At 46.2% G+C, this 22,115-nt stretch overlaps 1 protein-coding gene across 2 annotated transcripts in view; it reads left to right on the forward strand.

The window, feature by feature from the left end:
- KATNAL1 (katanin catalytic subunit A1 like 1) overlaps positions 1–22,115 on the forward strand; it is a 789,545-nt gene that overhangs the window by 287,620 nt on the left and 479,810 nt on the right. For both annotated transcript variants that reach the window (XM_069639367.1, XM_069639366.1), the window contains one exon: positions 8,511–8,638. In XM_069639367.1, coding sequence (XP_069495468.1) covers positions 8,511–8,638 — 128 coding nt within the window. The remainder of the gene's footprint in view (positions 1–8,510; positions 8,639–22,115) is intronic.

A 22,115-nucleotide genomic window follows, 5' to 3' on the forward strand; every position in this document is an offset into this window, starting at 1 on the left:
AGTGGCAACTGAACAGTTCCCAGGTGGCAAAGATCTTCGCAAAGTGGGGCCTTCCCCCTTTGAACCTGTTTGCCAGCCTGAGAATAAACAGTGCCAGCAGTTTGCCAGCAGGGTCCCTCATCCGAACTGGGGGGGGGGGGGTTGGTGGGGGTGGGTGGAGAGGGGGGCGCATTGTCTTTTCCTTGGACCGGGATGTTCGCCTGTGAAACCATAAATTACTATGCTATGGAAACAAAATATAAGATCGCAACAGATACAGAAAGATTTCAAGCGGAACACAGTTTATTTTGCATAGAGGGGAAGTCAGCTGTTGCACACAAGCCAAGGCCCCCCTCACACTCCTCTGTTGCACTAGCAATGAGCATTAGCACAGCACACCATAGCACTGAGAGCTCCCTCGCTCCCTCCCGGCACTGAGACTGAACTGAAAACCAATGTCGTACATAGTGGCGTTGACATACATTTTACAATTACATGCGTAGAAAGCATTTAATGAAAACAGCATGTGTCTACCTACGTGCATACATTTCATAATAGCATTTACTGTACTGAACATATTCTAAGAAAGCGAACATTCTGTCTCTCTTGTACGAGGCATCCTAACTTCTGCAGAAACAAAACATTCTTCATGCTATCTGTCTCCACGCAACCAAGGTTGTATCTCTGCTCTAAAATAGCCGACAGTCTGCCAAGAGTCGCGTTGTTATGATAACATCTATTCAGTCTGTGTTCAGCATTTCCTTTCGAGCTCAGCAAAAGCCAAATTCATAATAGACAAATACAGACCACATTCTAGCGCTTAGAAACTAAGATTGTGCTATACATAATAACAAGCATAATAATAATTACATTCATGCAAGAATGGATTAGCTCATGCTAACCTTTGTAAATCTGCATTTTTCTAACAGTCCTTTTTGCGTGTGCTAAGTCATTCTAGGACAGTAATACGGGGCAATAGTATGGGCATCAGGCAATGACATCAGGAAAATAACATGGCAGATGTCAGTCAAAGCATGGATATAAAGAAGCAAGTAGTGTAGCTAGACACTAAAGCATACTAAGGCATACTAAAGCAGTAACATGGACAGTGCAATATTCTCTTAGTGCAAGAAGGCAAATCTTTGCCAATTTACCATGATAGCTGGTAAGTGTGTCAGATCTCTGGAAACATATACATAGCATAGAAACTAAGTAAGGACACGTTGTATACACAGGCAGCATCCTAGGATGATGCCTGCAAGCACCGCACTGGTGACAAAAATTGGTGCATTTATTCTATTAACCTGAAAACATTGCTCTAAATGATACATAGCAATTTGTATAAAAAGCAGGATATTTATATTATCCTTGTGCTCAAGATGCAGAGGATCAAGCATGTGTGTCTGTCTTTTAATCAAGCGTGTGTACACAAAAAGAAAGCATAGCATAGCATATCGTAGCATAATATAGCAGGTGGGATGGACGTGGGCAACAGTTTCTCTGAGACGTTGTTCATTCTCTTGTACCCAAAAGACAGTTATTATCATCAGTACCACAGTCCTTAGCAGAACTATTATCACATATTTCTCTGGCTGACCATGGCCTTGACCTGATCATTTCTGTGGCAAAAATGTCCAAAATCTTCACTTCTGCGCAACCCAAACATGGGCATAGTTTCAGTGTCCATTAAGAATCCTCACTGATATAGGCTCTAGAAGTTCATCCATGGGTGGCACTTTACCACATGTCCTCAATTCAAATCTTCTGTTCCCTGCCCCCCTCTGCATTCAAGATTCTTTGGGTGGCATACAGAGAACAATTATAGCATAGCACTCTGCACAGAGTGATCTCTGAACAATTCAGAAAATGCAGATCTCAATGGATCCTCATGTTGCTCAAAACAAGTGTCAGTATGTTTTCCTCAATGAAAGCACACTGGGGTACGTATTAGGCATGTATTTCTCCGTCCCCTAAGCCCCTTACGCCCTCCTTCTACCCAGTTTGTCATAGGTGTAGAGGCGAGCATATTCATTTCAGACGTGCAGCATGGACCCAGTGTCCATTTCGAAAAACATCAGGGAAATACATTCTGTAAATCGTGCGGTTTCTACGAGGCAAATTTTCCACTCTGGCATTCATGCGAGCAGCTTCATTCTGTGTACTTCTCAGGCAAAGCGGTTATCATGCTCGGACTCTGAGGGATCAAAGCATTCCACAGTGCTTTGATCGTTCTGCTCGGAAACATCACTGGGCATGGATGTTCAGATGTTAAGCCAGTCTGTATTAGGCCAGTCTTCCTGCATCAGATGTATCTCATGAAACCAAAATAGAGAAGTGAAGTATCAGGCATGGCATATCGTAAAACTGTTTTCAAACAAGGCAAAACCATTAATTCCTTCATTATACTGCATAAACACTCCTCTTCACAATTTCATACAAGGTGAAACCTGTTCTAGTCTGTGTCAGAGACAGCCATGCTAAAGTCAATGTGTACTAGTTCAGGAAGTGACAAAGGTATGTCATAATTCGAGCTGATGTGACATGTGTCTGCAACTAAAACATCAACTGTGTGAGGCACCATGCCTTCACTTTCTTTGCATGATGCAGTGGCTGTAGTTACTTCCAGGCATTCAGCTAGCGCAAAACCAACAAGACCCAATTTAAAAGAAAAATATCACCATGGACTATCTTTCCCACCATGTTCTTGGACTAGCACTGCCAAAGCACATCCATCTTATACATATACAAAAACAACAAACTTTTTGACATCATTAGAAATCTCCAAGACTGGAGCAAAACACAAAACGCAAAACGTTCTGATAGTGTGCATCCCATGTCAATGGTGATGCAACATGTATTTTCTCTGGAGCAAGGCTCCTACCCTCCTTCAACAAGAGGTACTCTATATAGGCGTCCTCATGTTGACAAGACTGGTACTTCGTCAAAGAAACTTTGTGACATGCATTTGCAAGATCCTTCAGTAAACTAATAATGCCCTTCTGGCATACTTCACAACAGTCAGCTAATAACAATGTACAATATTGTGGCAACTCTATCTACCTGTACTCTAAGCGCAATACTGTAAATGCTGGTACTCTGTGTATCCTCGTGGTATTCCAGCAAAGGTCAATGCATCAATCACAGAAAAGCATGCTCCTTGAGCAGAAATCATGGCCAATTTGTCCTTAAAATAAATTGCAAAATGGTCGGGCAAAACATTGTCACCATTTTGAAAAGCTGGCAAAATGGTGCTGTTACAATTGCTGTCAGATATTTGCTCAAATATACCTTTCCTCACCAAATCAGTGCCGCAATAAATCATTGTGTACAATTCTTTCAACACATTCAATCCCAATAGGTTCTCTCCATAATTGGATGTTAGCAAGAAGTAGCAGTATGTAAAGGGACCAACAGTAATAGGTACTGGCTGTGACATATTTCTGGTGTACTTGCAAACCCTACAGAAATATTCTGTTGCCCTGACAAGGCAATATCTGGAACCAGTCAGTTGTCAATGGAACATTTTTGTGACCTGGTATCTATAACACAGGAGTCTGGCCTAGGTAATGTCTTTTCCTGGGTGACCCTCATCTCCTCATTCTTTTGAACTGACTGGTGTATTGACTCTGGGACCATATCCCAATTGTCCAACATACTCATCAGCCTTCCCTGTATTGCTCTTAGATCACCAAGGTACGGGTTCATTTTTATTTAATTCTCCAACTCTATAGGTTTTTTCTCATCACAAAATCCTTCACAACACGTGTGAATTTTACTAACATCAGGCATCTTTAAAAAACTATTCTCTAGCCTGGCTAAATATATATAAATTTTTTTAAACAAACAAACTTGGAGCAGCGCTATCTCCCATCAAACTCAACTCGATTTCTGTGCCTGGTGATCTTCTTTCAAAAAGATGCAAAAAGAGCACCACAGCTGCAACATACTTCAAACTCTCGTCTGAGATGATCTTGGCCAACACGTGGATCAGGAATAACAGCTGCTGCAAGAAATTTCCTTCTACTTGGCAATGATCCCTCTGGTCCTCTCACTGTCCCTGATCATCCTTTGGAAGGGTTCCGTTACGGGCTTATGTTAACCATAGAAAAATGCAGATTTACCCGCCTACACATTCTTTCCTTTTCCCCTGATAAGGAAAATGGTTCAAATGATTCACAAGGTTCCCTGCAAAACCATCCTAGTTGCCCCGTTCTGTCCCAGACAGACTTGGTTCTCTGACCTCCTTCACCTGGCAGTGGACGATCATCTTCACCTTTGTTCCCAACCGGATCTCCTATCTCAGAACAAGGGATTGGTGTGGCATCACAACCCAGGCTACCTCAAGTTGGCTGCATGGCCCCTGACCAATCTGAATTCGGAAACCTAAATATACCTCAGGACTGTCACTGCATTTTGGCTGCTGCAAGGGCTCCGTCTACCAACACATCTTATGCCCGAAAATGGAAAAGATTTTGCGTTTGGTGTGCTCACCAGCCATTGCATATTACTTCTCAACAAGTCCTTCCTTACCTTTTTGCTGTTAGCAAAAGATGGTCTCGCAATATCTTCTATCAAAGTTCACCTAGCGGCGATATCACGAATCACACGGAAAAGAGCCTCTAGCGCACTTTTCAGTGACAGGCTCATTAAGCGTTTCCTGAAGGGCCTTTTCAGGAAATTTCCCCCAAGGAAAAGGTGTTCTCCTGTTTGGAGTCTCAATCTTGTTCTAACAGCCCTCATGAAACCGTCATTTGAGTCTATGTCAACAACTGCCATAAAATTTCTCACTTGTAAGGTAATTTTTATAGTGGCTATTACATCATCTAGACGAGTATCAGAGCTGCAGGCACTGGTCATTGATCCGCCTTATCGGTGCTTCATGCAGGAGAAGGTTCTTCTCTCTACAAATCCACATTTCATTCAGAAAATTCCATCGGATTTTCATAAAAACACGACAATCACCTTACCCTCCTTTTTTCCTAATGCTTCCACTCTGGCTGAAAAAGCTTTGCATTGCCTGGATGTCAAGAGCCTTAAAATATTACCTAGATAGCACTAAGTCGTTCAGATCATCCAAGCAGCTTTTCGTGGCTTTCGGCCCTTCCAATAACGGTAGGCTGATTTCCAAACAAGGTATCTCACGCAGGGTGGCTGCGACTATACCTTTCTGCCACAAAGGGCCAACAAACCCATGCAATCAACTCCCTGAGCTCATTTCACAAGGTCCACGGCGGCCTCAGCAGCTCTATGGGCGGACATACCAATCAGAGACATTTGTCAAGCAGCAACGTGGGCACTGTCCCACATGTTCACCAGGCACTACTGTCTGCATCAACAACATGCTGAAGATGTACAGGTGGGACGAGCGGTGCTCCAAGGCCTGTTCCAGTAAGGTAAGCCCTGCAGCTTCCAGGGTTTTAGCTCTACTCCTGTTTATTACATGCCTCTCTTTTTGTCATATTGCTAAAGGTTTACTCCCTGTTTGCCTGATATGCACCTCCAAGCATTTCTACTGCTACAAAGTCTATTAACAGCATGTGAATCCATGAAAGATCCAATGCTGGTGAAGGGAGTAGTTTCTTACTAACAACTCAATTTCTCCAGCGTTGGTATCTTTCATGGATTCACATGCGCCCCCTGAGGCAAACATCCTCTTTTGGATATCCTCCTTTTGGAGTGGTTAAAATCTGAGGGGAAGCCGCAGGGATGGGGCTATTCACTCAATGTCCCATTGGTGCTATCCAAAGCACCCATAACATCGTTGATGGGACACTCAAGGTGTTGAGGTTTTTTCCATAGGAAAACGACTATATTAAAGTTACAGGGGTTTTCCCAGCCTGATGGCGGTGAATATTCACAGCATGTGAATCCATGAGCATACCAACACTGGAGAAATGGATTTACAGGTAAGAAACAACTCCCTTATGCTCTTTCAGAGTCTGGTAATGTCTGGGACTCACTGATGCTGGTATTCTATGAGAGGAAGGCTTAAACACAGAACTGAACCTAACAGGTGTTGCAAATTCTATATATACTGCATTGTCGCACAGCACCCTCTGCTGAAATTTGTTTTCCAAAGCAGCTGAAGCTGGAAGGATATCTATCAAAAGGTGAGAAATACATCGGAGGAACATCCAGTCGAAAGAATGTTATCAGGGATAAGTAACTTGTTTTTCTATCCCTTTAACTATTAAATAAACTAAGGAAATACTGGGTCTTCTTGGTCCAGAAGAATGGCACCCTTCTTCCTGACACTGGCTTATGGTTCAAATTGGCAGATGGGAGCTGTGCCTTCGAGAATGGCTCCCTTCCCCAAAACTCCGTTCCTTTCCATGATATAACACCCATTTGCAGCATGAGGTTCTGTAAAAGTTCTCAGTTCAAATTCAAAAGTTCCAACTCAAACATCATTCCTATTGCCCATAGATTTTCTCACTATTGGATCTCCCTTCTCCAGGTATCTTACTCTCAAGCCTTTTGCAATGCCAGAGAAATTACTCCCTTGCCTGGGCTTTTCTTGGGCATTTGTTATACTTCACAGATGCTGGGGGAAAGACTCCCTTCCCCTGAATCTTTCTCAGGCTTTGTGTGGATAGTCTTTCTCAGGCTTTATCTCACAGCACACCTGGTTATTATTATTATTGTTATTATTTTTTTACTTGTAACGCACAGCCATAGACCCTTAGGATTGAGGGCGCAGAAAAGACGGACAGGAACGAAAAACATGGGTCATGGCCACTGCGGAATGGAGAGCGCTTAGGAACTGAAGGCACCAATTAGGTCTCGACATTATCTACCCTGCTAGGTACTGTTACTATGAAGAACAGTGTTAGTCTTTCTTAAATGGGTGCTGGTGCTGACTCTCATTTCTCCTCTGTTCTTCCAAGCGCCATTGGATGGCCAACTGTATAGGATGGCCTCTTTACTTTGGTACAGGTCCCATACCCTGTATTGGTGACTTTCCTTGCCCGCTGTACTGGACACCGCTTTCTTGGACCCCCAACGCCTCTCCAGTCACCTGCTTACCTTGCTTCATGGTCTCTCCTGGGCATTTGCAGGCAGCCGTGGGACTTCTGGGGCTGCTGAGGACTTGAGCATGACTGCGGTCACACTGCAGTCTCCCTTTTCCTTCTCGCCGCGTGGTTCCTCTCCTGTGTGTCCCTATGGCCTCAGGAATGCCAAGAGCCCTTGTCCACCAGTTTACCAGGTCGTTCTTCTACCCCCGACCGGCGTCGGAACTTCTTGCTCCCTTCTTGGCATCCTGGTCTGCTTCTGTGTTTTGGTTTGTGCTTCCTTCACTCTCGCGGTTCCTCAAGGGAGGGTTAGGAAACCCGTGAAGTCCTCCTGCAGTTTTTATAGTATAACTGTCCCACCTTTGCTTACTTTACCTAGAGCAGTCATCTCGGTTCTACAGAGTAGTTTGTATTGATCCACACTTCTTCCTCATCATAGTAGTGAGGTGACTGTTCTTCCAGGAGTCAACAGAGTTCTTCTTCATCCCAGTACTTTTCAAGGAGGCTAGAATAGTACCACATTTTCCCATAATGTCCTCCCTGTATCCTTGAGGGGTAATCCCTCCCCAAGAGATCCATCCCCAGGGTGACTATCGGGTAGCGGCCTCGTCTCCCTGGCCTCGTGAGAAGGGACTCCCCCTCGGGAAGAAGGGACAACATCGTAAGATTAGTCACATAATATAGATAGTGGTTGAAAAATATTTGAATGTGTCACTTGTCAATGCTCTGCTACCACAGGTCCTCGCAGCATGGTACAGAGACCATAGCCGTTGTAGAACTCAGCATCTGAGATGCAGTGTCTAAACTTTTTGCACACTCTTACCTGTTGAACTTCTCACATCAGCAAGATCACAGCGAAGAAGGCGCTTACATTCAGCAGCTACTTAGCAAAACATTATTCTTTGTTTCCAAAGTATTTTACCATTGAACAGGCACATAATGCAAGATTTGTGTAGAACTTCTTTTGCATGCAGCATTCTTGATGCCTGATATCTAATGCCTGACTTTTTTTTAGCAATAAAAGCTTTGTTTACAAAATCGTTTTCTTTCAGGGAGGAATATGTTGGAATTCACGTGTTGCCTATCTTTTATTATGTAGGCATATAATTCCTTGCTTTTTTGGTGTTTAGACCATTATCTAATGGCAACTATGATTATCCATGCCAAATAATACCTCAGTAGTATTTGTTTTTTAAGATCAATGAGATCATGCATGCTGGTGGACTCTGATATAGGGTGTGACATTACAGTTATGTATCTATTAATCATGTTTTTATTTCTAAATTGTATCAGTGATGCTGCTTGAAATGAACATATTTATTGATTGACTGAATTAGCATTTTCCTCTTCATATAGTTGCAGTTCACATCATTATGCATGTTAACAAGTTGAATACAACGCTTTTTTTAAATACATGGTATAGAACTTTGATGTACTTATTTTAGAATTTGGGAATGCTAGTTAACCTTGGCAAGTATATAAATTTGTTTTGATTGTTGTGGCTGACACATGTTTCAGGGGAAAAAAAATCTTCAGGATGCTGCTGGAGATGGAGATTTGAATAAGTTTGATGGTGCCGGATACGACAAGGATCTGGTTGACGCACTGGAGCGGGACATCATCTCCAGGAATCCTAATGTTCACTGGTATGATGAGCTTTTACTCACTTCTTTCTCCCAAGCCACCATTTCTTTCCACTGTTATTTAAGATGTGCACAGGCATGTCTTTCTGCTTATATTTTGAAAAATATATCCACACTGATACCGTAGGAGTAGTGCTGACTCACTGCGTGTAGATAAGGTAGCCAATTGCAAAAGAGCTTTTATGATACCCTTTAAGCCTATGCATGAGAAACATAATAAACATTTTATGATGTGGAATTAAAAAGGAATTTATTTAGTTGAACGATATTTCATGAAACAGACTTTTAAACAGTGACGATCCTCAGTGAGCGGCCCACATAAAATGTGAAGTAAATGAAACATCAGAAAAACTCGTAAGAAGGTTTAAATTACAAGTTTACCTAGGGGAATGTTCAAGCCGTGTATGCATAGGTACATAACCTTTGCTGTCTGGCAAAAACACTAAATCTGCAATTATCCCTTTTGCTACGCACATGCTATCTCAATATTCACTGATTTCTTCTCTTTCAGATTTCCTTTCTTATTCATAGGTATATGTTTTTTTTATTAATCATTTTTGGTCTTATCATACATAAGAACATTAACATTCAACAAGAAAAAAATATTCATGGAGTAATGTAACAATTTATAAACCTAAGCAGATACAGTCAAAATGTTCCCAAACCCTGCTTGCACATCCTCTCAGGAGTCCAAAAAACCCTATTAAGCAGCTTCACTTGATGGGCTCTTTCTCCTATATTAATTGACAAACAGGGAATATTTCTGCAAAGCGTATCCCATCTTGTCTCTGCCATTTCCTCTTGAAGGTGCTCTGTCGAGGTTTCTAGAAGCCTTGTGTTCCCCATCACACCACTACTCATGAGCTTGTACATTGCTGATGCCATGTGATCCTGACCCCCCAAATGAATAACGGAATCCAGCATATCAGATTTTGCAAGGGTCACCAACGGCATTACAGATCTTAAGGATCTGTATTCCCCATATGTGCAGCCTTCGAGGCCATAGCTAGCCTTCAAGTCACAAAATCAGAGCCACGACCCATCTTCAAAAAGGTCAGAAATCTTCTTCACTCCTCCCAAATACAAATTGGCAAAAATATGACTTTTGTTTAGTTTTATCATAGGATTCAGCCATATCGACACAGAACCCATCCCATTCGGATCCAAGTACAGCGACCTCGCTATGTCTCTCTAACAGGACCACAAGAATTCAGTCAAAATGGACTTCTCTCTCCAACATTTACTTGTGGTGGTCAGTAAAGTCGAAGGTTCCAACAAAGACATGTGTTGAATGGTTTTACTGTTTTTACTTGTCTTACTACAAACATTTACTCAAGTTTGGGGGATTGACGAGGGAGATGCCTACAAATAATAAGTATAATAATAATAATAATGTACCTTTTTATTTGAATCCAAATTTTGTCATGAAAAGTTTTCACCCATTGATTGAAGCATTTTGAACAGAAGGAATTGGAACCTGGCCTCCTCAACCCATGCAGACAAATGACCACCACAGTATTCAACCATGGACTTGTATTCCACTCTTCCCCCTGTTCCTTTTGTCTCTGTTGTGCTCCTGGCTTAGCCCTTCCATCCTAAAGGATCTTTGGAGTCTCACTTCTGTTTCCTTTAATGTGTCCCCCTCCCACCCCCATCTGACTTATCATAACCACCTGTTACAGTAATATTCATATTTTCCGCTGAGCTCTCCTCTGATCTGGTCCCTAATATTCTTTGGATAACCATAGGAATATGTGTCTTATGATATGGTATAGCGTAAGGGGAAACAAAAGGCAGAACAGAACAACAATGTTACTAGGCCTTGTGTCCTTCAGATCATGCAAGAGTAAGGAAGGGGAGAGGGGAGAAGTGCTAAGGGGAGGGTAAGGATGGAGAAGTGTGGTACAAAGGAGGGAAAACAAGAGTGCAGGCAGCAGCTGGCAAATAAGTGCAAGAGAGGGGACTGTAGGATTACAGATACAGACCACAAGTGCAGGGGAGCCAAGAGGCAGTGCAGGATTGCAGCTGGATAGGCAGGGACCTGGGCGAGTTCAGAGGGTGCCCAGGTGACCAGTGCAGGTGATCAGCAAGGGAGGGGAAGAGAAAAGGCAGAGGCAAATCGAAAGATCTTGAGTTGCTTTCGGAACCGGAAATGGTGTTGCTCAAGTTTCAGAATGGCAAGGAGGCTGTTTTAGAGGGAGGCCCCAGCCGAAGAAAGAGATCTGCCCCCAAATCGTTGCTTTGAAAAGCGACTGACCCTCAGAGAGTTGGAGGTGGAGGAGCAGAGAGCTCGAGAAGGCAGATATTTAGGAAGAGAGAGTTTGAGGTAACTACAAGGCCCCAGAAAGCCTTGTGGACAATGCAAAGGGTCTTGAACTTGATCCTTGCCGCCACTGGGAGCGAGTAAAGGGATTTCAGAGTTGGCGATATATGATCCCTGGGCTTGAGGCCAAGGACAAGTCTTGCAGTCCTGTTCTGGATGAGTTGTAGAGGACGGAGAGTAGAGGCAGGAAGATTTAGAAAGAGGGTGTAGCAGTAGTCCAGCCTAGAGAGAACCAGAGCTCTGGAGACAGTGAGCTTCTGGGGGAAAGTGAGGAAGGGAAGAATACCGCAGCTTCGTAGTGTGACTTCTTAGAGACGTTGGAGATGTGAGGAGAGAAGGAGAGTGTGGAGTCGAAGATGACCATGAGGTTTTTAGCCTCACGGGTAGGAGAAGGAAGAGGGCCCAGGGTGGGCACCCAGAGAGGGGGAGGAAAGGAGGGAGCTGGTGTTCGATGAGTAGGATCTCTGTCTTACTAGCATTATGGCAGAGAACATTGGTGGCACACCACTCCTGAATTGCAGAAGGGCTTTCAGGAATGAGAGAAGGAGTAGAGGCGGCTGGGGGGAGCCTGAAGGAGAGCGGAGTGTCATCCGCATATCACTGGAAGTTGGAACAGAGGGCAGCTATGCGGTGGGCAAGAGGTGCCAGGTATTGGTTGAAAAGCCAGGCAGAAAGATTAGACCCCTGGGGAACACCACAGTTAGAGAGAGAGATGGAGGAGAGGCAGGACCCCAGATGGACCTGGCAGGGTCAATCAGTGAGAAAGAAGGTCAGCCAGGCCAGGGCCTGATCAGTGATACGCAGGTTATCACGGAACCGGTTGAGCAGAGTGGCATGGTTGACAGTATTGAAAGCAGAGGAAGGATCGAGGAGAATGAGGACTGAAGGAGGGTTAGAATCAAGGTTTGAGAGCAGGTCTTCACTGATGTTCAGGAGAGCAGTTTCTGTGCTCATGGCCGTTCTGTAGCCAGACTGATGGTCATAGAGACAGCCAACAGATTCAGTGTGAAGGTTAAGCTGGGAGATGGCCATCTTTTCCAGGAGTTTGCCTAGGAAAGGAGTGATGGAGATCAGGCGGTAGTTGACCGGACAGGAGGGATCAGCAGAAAGTTTCTTAAGAAGAGGGTGCACAAGGGAGTGCTTCAGAGGGGAGGGGAGGGAGGGGAAGGTTGGCAGAAATCGGCCAATGCTGGAGCGAGGGTGTCAACATGGTCCTTGATGGTTTTAGAAGAACAGGGAAGAACTTTTTTTGATGAGACTTTCATATATCAGACTTGTCTAGAAATGTCATCAGGGGTGAACAAAGGAAAGGAGGAGAAGAAAGTAGCAGAGGCGGCCGCCGGAGGGCCAGGAAAGGAGGAGGAATAGAGAGGAGGAGAGGGTGGACAGGATGTCTTGGGTTTTAGTGATGAAAGGAGAAGCCTGGGCCGTGCAGAGGGCCTGGGAGGGGACAGGAGAAGTAAAGACTGCTGCAGGATTGGCTAGCTACTTGCATATTTTAAAGAGTTTGGCCGAGTTGTTAGATACCGCAGACGTGGGCTTGGATGTGCGCTCTATTCTTAGCAAGGACAAAGAGTCTGTATTGCCTTTGGAGAAGGCGACAGACCAGTTTGTCAGAGGGTGTACCTGTTGCCACCCTACACTTGAGTTTAAGGGTGACAAGGTCTGAGTCATGCCAAGAGTTGCACTTGGATTTGGGCTTCAGGCGGTCATGACGGGCAAGTACATCAAGAGTGTCAGAGATAGTGCAGTAAAGGTTAGAAAGGGCAGTGTCAGGGTGTGAGTCAGCCAAAGGTGTAGAAGGAGGAGAGAAAGTGGTGGCAAAAGCCTCAAGTGACACATGCTTCATAGAGAGGAGGAGGAGGAGGCGCTGAGAGTGTCAAAACTCATGACAGATCTGGCCGTGAACCACGTCTCGGTCAGACCCAAAAAGTTCTTCAAGGAGACAGCAGATGTCAGAGGAGTGTTTGACAGCTGAGTGAGAGTTGAGAGTGGCAATGTGGAGCAGGTTGCCATCTTTGAAAGACTTCCGCGGGCGGAGTTACAGTTCTGGGGTACGCCCTGAGGGTGGGCAGATGAGGAAGGAGCAGAGATCAAGGTAGCCAAGGAGGAGGAGGATGCCAGAGAGGTGGCCAGAGAAGCAGTAGTGGGTGCCGAAGAGATGGCGGAGGATGGAGGAGGCAGAGGAGCCAGAAAAGGGAAATAAGGGACAGCAGAAGAAGAAAGGAAGTTAATAATGTGCGGGAAGCATCTATCAAAAAGGAGGATGTTGGCCTGAGGGCCTTGGACTAAGATGTGCCATTTAGATAAAGATTTATGATGGTCTTGGAGGAGTGGAAGGGGGCCAGGAGGGCCTCCCACCGGGTGCCACCATTAATGGGTGAAGAGGAAAAAGGAGAGAGCACAGAGACCATATGGAAGGTCCGTAGGCCTGGAGAGGGAACGACAAAGAGGATGTTGGTGAGGGTCTGTCTGGAAGAGCAGGTGTAGTTATCAGTGATAGGGAAGCCTGGGTTGGAGACCAGGATATCCCTTTTGAACTTCTTCCTCCCAGACGTAGTGAGAAGGACAGATTAGTCAATAGAAAATCAGTTAGAGAAGATAGGTGAGACAGAAAGCACCATAGAGGATGCAAGAGAGAGGGTGGGGGGAACACTATGGTTGGGACACAAGGAGGAGGGGAGCAGGCAGACAATGACAACTCAAAAGAAATAATTAGACAATTAAGTTCACATGGGACCTAAATGGAGGAACAAAATCAAATTAACAGAGCAGACGACCAAGGGAACCTAAAAGAAAGAAGTGCGCAACATGGATGCAGGCCGTACAATATGAGGGGACCACCAAGAAGTAGAACTCCAAGTTACAGAACAACCAAATGAGGGGAACTAGAGGAAAGAGTGAGAACAACAAGAATGCAGGCAATACGATGTGAACAGTAATCAGGAGAGCAGTCAATGGAAAAAAGGAAACCTAGAAGAAGAAAGAGCACAACAGAACACAGAGCAGTATGATGTAAACAACAATCAGAATAGCGGGGCAATCAAAACAGAGCAGTTGACAAAAGAAACCTAGAAGAAGGAAGAGCACAGCGGAACACAGAGTAATACACAAAAGGACAGGTAACGACTGAGAGGAGGGACAGGGCAGGGGTAGGCGAGGGTAAGGGCCGAAGAGGAGCAAGGACGCACAGCGGATGTAGGATTACAAAGGAACGCATGCGATCAAGGGAAGCGCTGGAACGCATGCAGCCTGAGGGGCGAGAGCCCCCGCGTTCGAGGAAGCAAGAGAAACCAAGTTATCGATGATGCGCAGGAGTGCTCACAGGCTAGGGGGTGAGGGAACGCACGCGATCAAGGATAACAAGGGAACTGGGCGATCATGGGATGCACAGGAGAACAAGCAGCCCAAGAGGCTAGAGAGCGCATGCGATAATGAATAACTAGGGAGCCACATGATCAAGGAATGCGTGGTCATGCACACAACAAAGGGTGAGCACGCCAGGCGAATTCAAGGAAAACGAGGGAAACGCACCGTCACTCGGTGTGCTGGAGAACACGCAGCCCAGGAGGCGAGTGAGCGCACGCGATCAGGGATAGTGAGGGAGCCACGTGAACAGGGATAGCGAGGGATCCACGTGATCTAGGAATGTGTGGGCGTGCACGCAACAAAGGGCAAGCGAGCCAGGCGAATTCAAGGAAAACGAGGGTACCGGGCGAGGGGACCTTCGTTTCCCCCCTACCGCGGTAGGGGGGAAAAGAGGGTCTCCCCCCTACCGTGCGTAGGGGGGAGACCCAGCCAAGGAGGCTCGGAGAAGATTTTAAACTCAGATAAGCTTTTAAATTAACTGCCTTTCTGCCTGCAATTACAAATGATAGTTCATCCTGACCATTCATGCAAAGAATACGTCTTGGCAGGGACCTAGGCATTTACTACAGTTGCCCCCATCAGAGTGCATCCTGTGAAACATTTGTCATTGGAGCTCATTTACATTAGGGACTTGTCTAAGGCTTTTACACATGTTTCTTACGTCACGCCCTATTTTCATTCAGTTGAATGGCGGAGAGGATGGGCAGAACACAATTTGCAAATCCATTGCCTCCCTTCGCCCTTCCTCTCCACCATACAAATGCTCCAGCATTTGTGGCTAGCATGGACACAAGGGACCTCATAGGGATCCGTTGTATAAGCTGCCTGCCATGCTCGCATGGCAGGTAGCATGTACAATTACAATGAAACCCTGCCTGACATGGTCAAATGTCAGGAAGGGTTTAATTGTAATTGTCAGCTCCATGAGCATGGCAAACGGCAGTCACAATGAAAAGTAAACATGCAAGGCAGCGCGCGTGTTCTCACTTTGCACGGCAGAATGTAAAAGTGCAGTGCAAAAGGCAGCGTACACACGTGTATGCTGCCATGCAGTTTGCTGTGCAAATGATGATAATGTGGCGACAGGGAGCCGCCTACGTGAATGTCAACACATAACGGCCGCCTGCTGTCAAATTACGGTTTTATAGAATGAGCCCCTTTCAGTTTTGTCTCGTATGTGGAAAGTCCATTTGATCACAAAACATTTGGCCTCGGGGTTCTCTTTTAAATTAGGAAGTTGGTTTCACCCCTTAACCTCCGCTTACACTTGCTGTCCATTATCCTCAACACTTGGCACTTCTTATTAACAAAATTGCAATAATGATCTGTAGCATTCTAAATGCCCTCTAAAGGTTTGATCACAAACTTCTCGCAACCCACCTTCCTTCCCGGTTTAGAATTTTTCTCTGTTTGGCATTTAAGTCTGCTTCCATTTGTGAAAGATGTATTGACTTCTTAACTGGTAGCCAATCCTTCTCTGTTGGGCAATTGCAAACCACATGTGGTCAGTCCTCTGAGAATCTGTATGACACAAAGGGGGGGCTTCTCCGCTTGAAGGCCGTACTTAAACCAAAGTTAGCACTCCACTAAACGTTTAATCTGAGGCTCATTTTCAGGTGAACCAAGAAGACGAGAGAAGGGCACTCCCACTCTGGAGTGTAAAACGGGTGAGGTTGGGGTTGGTCAAAGCACATAGAGAAATGGGGTTTGGGGTGAGAATTCTCTCTAATCACATAGAACTTGGCACTTTTGATGGATTAAGGAGAAACAGAAGTGGCATCTCCTGCTTTCCTGGACCAAAGACTGTTACAAAGGATCCTTTCTAATGGACTGTGTCCACCCACGGACTCCTCATCTTTGGGCTTTTTATTGACTCATCTTTGTCAATGACGCATAAAGTTAGTGCAATTGCATCCTCTGCAGCGTTCACCACATAAATCATCAACACAGTCAAACTTTACTTGTCAAACTCAAACTGCCTCGTAATAGCCAGAGCTACAGTTGGGGCAAAACTTGACTATTGTACTGCTCTACTCCTGGGTACCTTCTCTAAAAAACTCCATAGGTTAGAAGTTACTCAAAACAATGCCCTCAGAGCTGCACTGAGCATCCCTAAAAGGGAACATCTGTCACAGGCTAGGAGAGATGTACACTGGCATTCTTTTCAAAACCATGGCTATCACACACAAGTGCATCTCCTGCACTGCCCCCCCCTTATTTATCAAAAAAGATTATTCCCCTCACATCTGCCAGACCCATTCGATCACACCACTCTAACATGATGTTTGTTCCCACCTTCAAAAGAACTAAAGCTGGAGGTTCCAGCTTCCAACATCTAGCTCCCAAACACTGCAATGCCTTGCCCACAGCACTCAGAAATGAAGCATCATACACAATCTTCCGTAAAGCTCTTAAAACTAAACTGTTTAATTAATCTGTAATGTCAAGAGTTTAGCTACACCGCACCATTGTTCCACTGCAACCAAGGAACGTAATGCCCACCCTTTCGCTCTACTTATAACTCTACTGTGTGTTTGTATCATCATTGCATTTTGATTGTCTTCACTGTCATTTTTCTGTATTACTCTGTGCTACTCTCACAACGAAGTAAGATTACTGCAACAGCGCCACAATGCCTAAGGGCTGTTTGTGCACTTTACAAATGTAAATAAATAAATAAATATACCGATTTCCTGCTTGCCGTTTTGGAAAATATTTTGACAGCAGAGGGCGCTGTGCAGCATCGAGTTGATGTCCCACGACGTTCTCCATTGCCACGCTCAGACACAATGTCAATGAAGGTATAAATTGACCACATTGCACCTGTTGCCTCAGTTATGTTTTTCTGCATGCACAGCATGCTCTCAGAACTGTTCGACCCGCCTCAGCGATTCTTTCTATGTATTTCTTTGCATTCTTCTGAATATGTCTACTCTGAAGACAGGTTTTAAGAGGTGTGCAGACTGTGACTCGCAGATGTCGATCACAGATCCACACAGGATTTGCCTTTCGTGCCTCGGTAAGGAGCACAAAGTCATCGAGTGGCCTCCTGCCAGTCGATGACTAACAAGAGAGAAGGTCAAAACTCGCCCTATGTCTCTGTCCTCTACCCCTTCGAAGAGAAAATCTTGTGAAGGCAGAAGTTCAGCAGGTGACAAATAACCTGAAAGGCCTAAGGAAAGCTCCAAACAGTCTAAGCGGTCGAGGTCTAGTAGTGATTTGCGTCATTCTTCATCCTTGTCTTCACGAAAAATATCGAAGAAGAGACAGCATCGTTCTTAGTCTTCCGACTCCTTGCCCGACAAGGCACAGATACATTTCCCTGATAAGTCAGCCTCAGCAGCAGATTGGTCAAAGTTCAGTCCAAAAATGTTGGGAGTTTCTTCGAAGGCGGCCCTTCATGGTTCCTCAAAAGAGTCATACTCCTACATCCCGTCCCCTTTCCTCCATACTTGTGGGAAATTCCGTCCTTCAGGACGGGACCGCAGCACTTCTGTTAAAAAGTGTCAAAATTTAAGTGTGTTCCTCCACCTCATCTTCAGCTTTTTCATCGACGAACAGAAGAGATGCCCGGTAAATTCCTTACTCCTTCCCGGGGTCTTCTCGGTCTGGGAGGGGCTCGAGCAGCTCTTGCACCAGGGTTTCCCCTGAGGTGCCTCGCAGGCATAATAGGCGTACCAGAGTTTTCTCCAAGGGTTTCCACGACAGACCTGCCAAGACCAGAACGTTCCGAGGTTCACCTGGCAGGAGCTAAACTTCAGCCCAGTTCATCTGTGGCTTTGGACAACGGAGTTCGCTCCGCGGTCTCAGTTTCTCGAGCTTTCCATACAGACAAAGGGGCATGCCCTGAGGCCTCCTTTTCTTGAGCTTTCTGTACCAAGCCACGGCTTGAAGCCCCTCACGAGGGAGCTACACATACCGGGACGAAACCCAAGGTTCCTCTTTTTGAGGCTAAGGTCTGTACCGACAAAACGGAGAGACCTGTTCCTAAGGTCTTGTCTGTAAGGGGGATTCCTCAGCTTTCCCGCCTTTCCTGATACCGGTTCTGTCAAGGGGGCAAAGAGGGTGGTCATACACCATAACTCCTCTGTTACCGGCTCTGCCGAGGTTCTTTCTCTGGAGGCTAATTTTGGGGCCACCTCCAAGATGTCAAGTAAACATCCGAGACCCCCAGTAGCGGCTCTGCTGAGGATCCTTGTGTCAAGGCTAAGGTGTTACTTAAGCCCCCTGGCCAGCCTCAGGAGACGATTGCCTCATCTACACGTGACGCAGTTCTCTTCAGGCATCGACAAAATGGCAGCCCACCACTCATGGTCCACGGCTGCCATTTTGGATTCATCCATTACACCTACTTTCTCGACGGCGGGTGCTGGGAATTTTAATTCTGGGGCTGAGCAGCCTTTTTCACCTAAGGTGGAAGGTAAAAATCTGTTCTGCCCTTCTTATGACTGGTGTGCTCGATGCCGCTGCCACATACTGTCTCGCTTCCGCCTACTTCTGCTCCACTGGTCTATAAGGACCCGATTAGTGGTGGGCCTTCCTGGCAACCATCCTCATTACGTTCGTTGCGATATGTCTCATATGAGAGGCCTCTGCCTACCCCAGCGCCTAAGCCTTTATCCGAGGATGTATTCTTCAGGGAATTTCAGAGGCTCATGCATTTTGACCTTATGAAAGAGTACTTTGTGTCTTTTTAAGGAAATCTACCCAGAGGCTCCAGCTCCACCTTCCACCCCGGCGGCTCCAGCGGCTCCTGTGGTGGTACCACCTCTTCCTCCAGCGCTTCCTCCCCTACCCCCGCTGTCTCCCATAGAGAAGACACCGGTAGAGCGGGATAGCACTTTAAAACCTGTGGCGGCACAGCTGTCTGCTGCCGTTTCGATGGATGACCCTCAAGCAGATTAGGATAGCAATGAGCAGCCCCGCTCTGTCGGAGCATTCCATGACTGCGTTCTGGATATGATGGCCCTCCTCGACATTTCAGTACCTGATACCCCTGCTCTGCAGGAAGGGGTGCTTTCGGGAGCATTCACCTTGTCACCACAAGATCGTACTGCCTGTTCCTCCAGAAGGACAGTTTGGCTGAGGCCCGTAAGATCTGGGACAAGCCCCACACCGGGCTGCATATCAATAAGAGAATCGACGCCCGTTACAGGCTTCACACCTCTGAGGAGATAGGCTTGGCGTCTTGTCTGCTCCCTTCCCCGATGTTGGTAGCTGCGGCCACGCTTCAATCCAAGCCGGCCTCTGCGACCTCTACGGCTGCGGCTCAGATTCTCTCCAAGGAAGACAAAATTCTGGACTCCTTGGGTAAGAAAGTTTTTGCCAACTCAGCACTGCAACTTTGCCAAGGAAATACTGAGCGGATCCTGGCGGCAACTAATATGAAGCTGTGGAAGGAGTTTGGCCGATTTCCAGGAGTGCATTCCTGCAGATAGGCTAGAAGACTTCAAGGCCGGTTTGTCGGACGCCAGGGTGTTGGCACAACATCTCCTGGAAGCTGCGGCACACCATGTGGATACCTCAGCTCGAGGCCTCCAGCTCATGTTCCATTTTGGACTGTCTGTGAATTGGCGGAAATCTTCCATGACAGTCTCCCAAGACCTGAGCTTCCCGGATTTCCGTTGGAACACGATCGACCCCAGGGTGTATTTGACGGCAGACAGGATTGCAGATCTATTTGGCATGTGTCAGCCCTTCATCCAGTCAGAGCACATGACGGCTTGGTTGTTCCAGAGACTTCTGGGCCTCATGGCCTCGTGCATGCCTGCTCTTCCTCTTGCGCGTCTCAAAATGAGGCGTACGCAGCTAGCTCTTCGGAGCTCTTGGTGTCAGGCTTCCGACTCGGATTCCAAGATGATCCCTGTTCCATCCTGCATGATGGCGGACCTTCTATGGTGGTCCTCGACCATCAATCTTACAGTGGGGGCCTCCTTTCAGGAGCCCTGGCTACAACTGACGATTACCACAGACCCCTCCCTTCTGGGGTGGGGCGTGACGTTGGATCATCTCCAGGTTTCCGATCTATTGACGCCGCAGGACAGGTAGTTCAATATAAATTATTTGGAACTCCTGGCTGTTTTTCTGGCGCTTAAAGCTTTTCAACCATCCATCACGAACCGGGTGGTCCGCTTCTGCACGGACAACTCGATGTCGATGTTTTATATCAACAAGCAGGGTGGGACCAAGTCACCACCTCTTGTGGACCTTACCATTCAGATTTGGGAATGGGCCATCCAGCACAGCATTTGGCTACTGGCGGTACACATTCCGGGGCAATACAATGTGACTGCAGACTCACTCAGCGGACAGACAGTGGCCAGCTACGAGTGGGAACGGAAGATGGAGGTCCTCTCCAACATCTTTCGCCAATGGGGCACTCCAGAAGTGGATCTTTTTGCTACTGCCACAAACAAGAAACTTCCTCTTTATGCATCCAGGAACGGTCTCGGGCCTCCTCTCTAGGGGATTCTCTTGAGATCCCGTGGCACAACACAAGGGCGTATGCCTTCCCGCCTCTTCCTCTGATTCATCGGTCACTCTACAAGCTCAGGAATAGATCGAATTGAACTCTCCTGTTCATAGCTCCTTGGTGGCCAGCCAGATTATGGTTTTCGTAACTTCAGCATCTGTCGATTTGTCCTCTGATCAGACTGCTGTTGATTCCCAACCTGCTTCACCAGTGCAATCAGCAGATGTGGCACCCCTCCCCACAATCATTCAGCTTGGCGGCCTGGTGCCTGAATTCAATTCCCTAGCGCAGTTTAACCTGTCCGAGGACAATATGCGCATTATCCAAGTGGCCTGGAAGCCTTCTACGAGGTCTCATTATAGGAGCAAGTGACTCCGGTTTTGTCACTGGCATTTAGCTAAGCAACTAGACCCCAGACATGCTACAATTGACACTGTCCTTTTGTTAATTTCTCATCTGGCTGCTTTGGGCATTCATGTCTTGTCTTGTAGGACTTACTTGTCGGCTATTGCCGCATACCTGTCCACTGACACCTGTTCCTTTTCTTTGACGAACCTAGTCATTAAAAGGCATTTTGCAGGTTTATTACATCTTTTTCCACCTCTACGCAATCCTCATCCAAAGTGAGATTTAAATGTGGCCTGACCGCCTTATGCCATAAACCATTTGAACCCATAGCTATGACGGATTTAAAGTACCTTTCCTGGAAGGTTGCCTTTTTGATTGCAGTGACTTCCGCAAGGCGAGCAAGCGAACTTCAAACTTTGTCCGTGGAACATCCGTTCCTTACCTTCCATAAGGATAAGGTGGTGCTCCGCACTCATCCTTCATTCCTTCCTAAAGTAGTGACTGATTTTCATTGGAATCAATCTATCTCATTACCTGTCTTTTTTCCGAACCTGGCCTCAGATGCCGAGAGAGTATTACACAATTTAGATGTCAGAAGAGCTCTGAAGTTCTATCTGAACAGAACAACTGAACTCGGGGGCTCTTCTCAACTCTTTGTTACGTTCGGAGACCCGAAAGGGAAACCTGCTTCAAAGGCTACTATCTCCCGATGGGTTGCCTCCTGTATTTCAGAAGCGTATACCATTCAGGGCCTTCAACCTCCGAAGGGCATTCATGCCCATCTTGTACGTGGCAAAGCGGCTGCTGTTGCCTTCCAAAAATGTGTTCCCTGGGAAACCATTGCCAAGGCAGGTACGTGGGCTTCCCCATCGGCTTTTTGTAAGCATTACTGCTTGTACCTGAGCTCCAGGGCCGATGCTCATTTCGGCTATGCTGTTCTTAAAAACCTTTTTCAGTAAGGAGGTTCC

This window comes from Ambystoma mexicanum, chromosome 7q (genome assembly GCF_040938575.1).
Source record: "Ambystoma mexicanum isolate Mex_15411 chromosome 7q, UKY_AmexF1_1, whole genome shotgun sequence".
Taxonomy (NCBI): Eukaryota; Metazoa; Chordata; class Amphibia; order Caudata; family Ambystomatidae; genus Ambystoma; species Ambystoma mexicanum.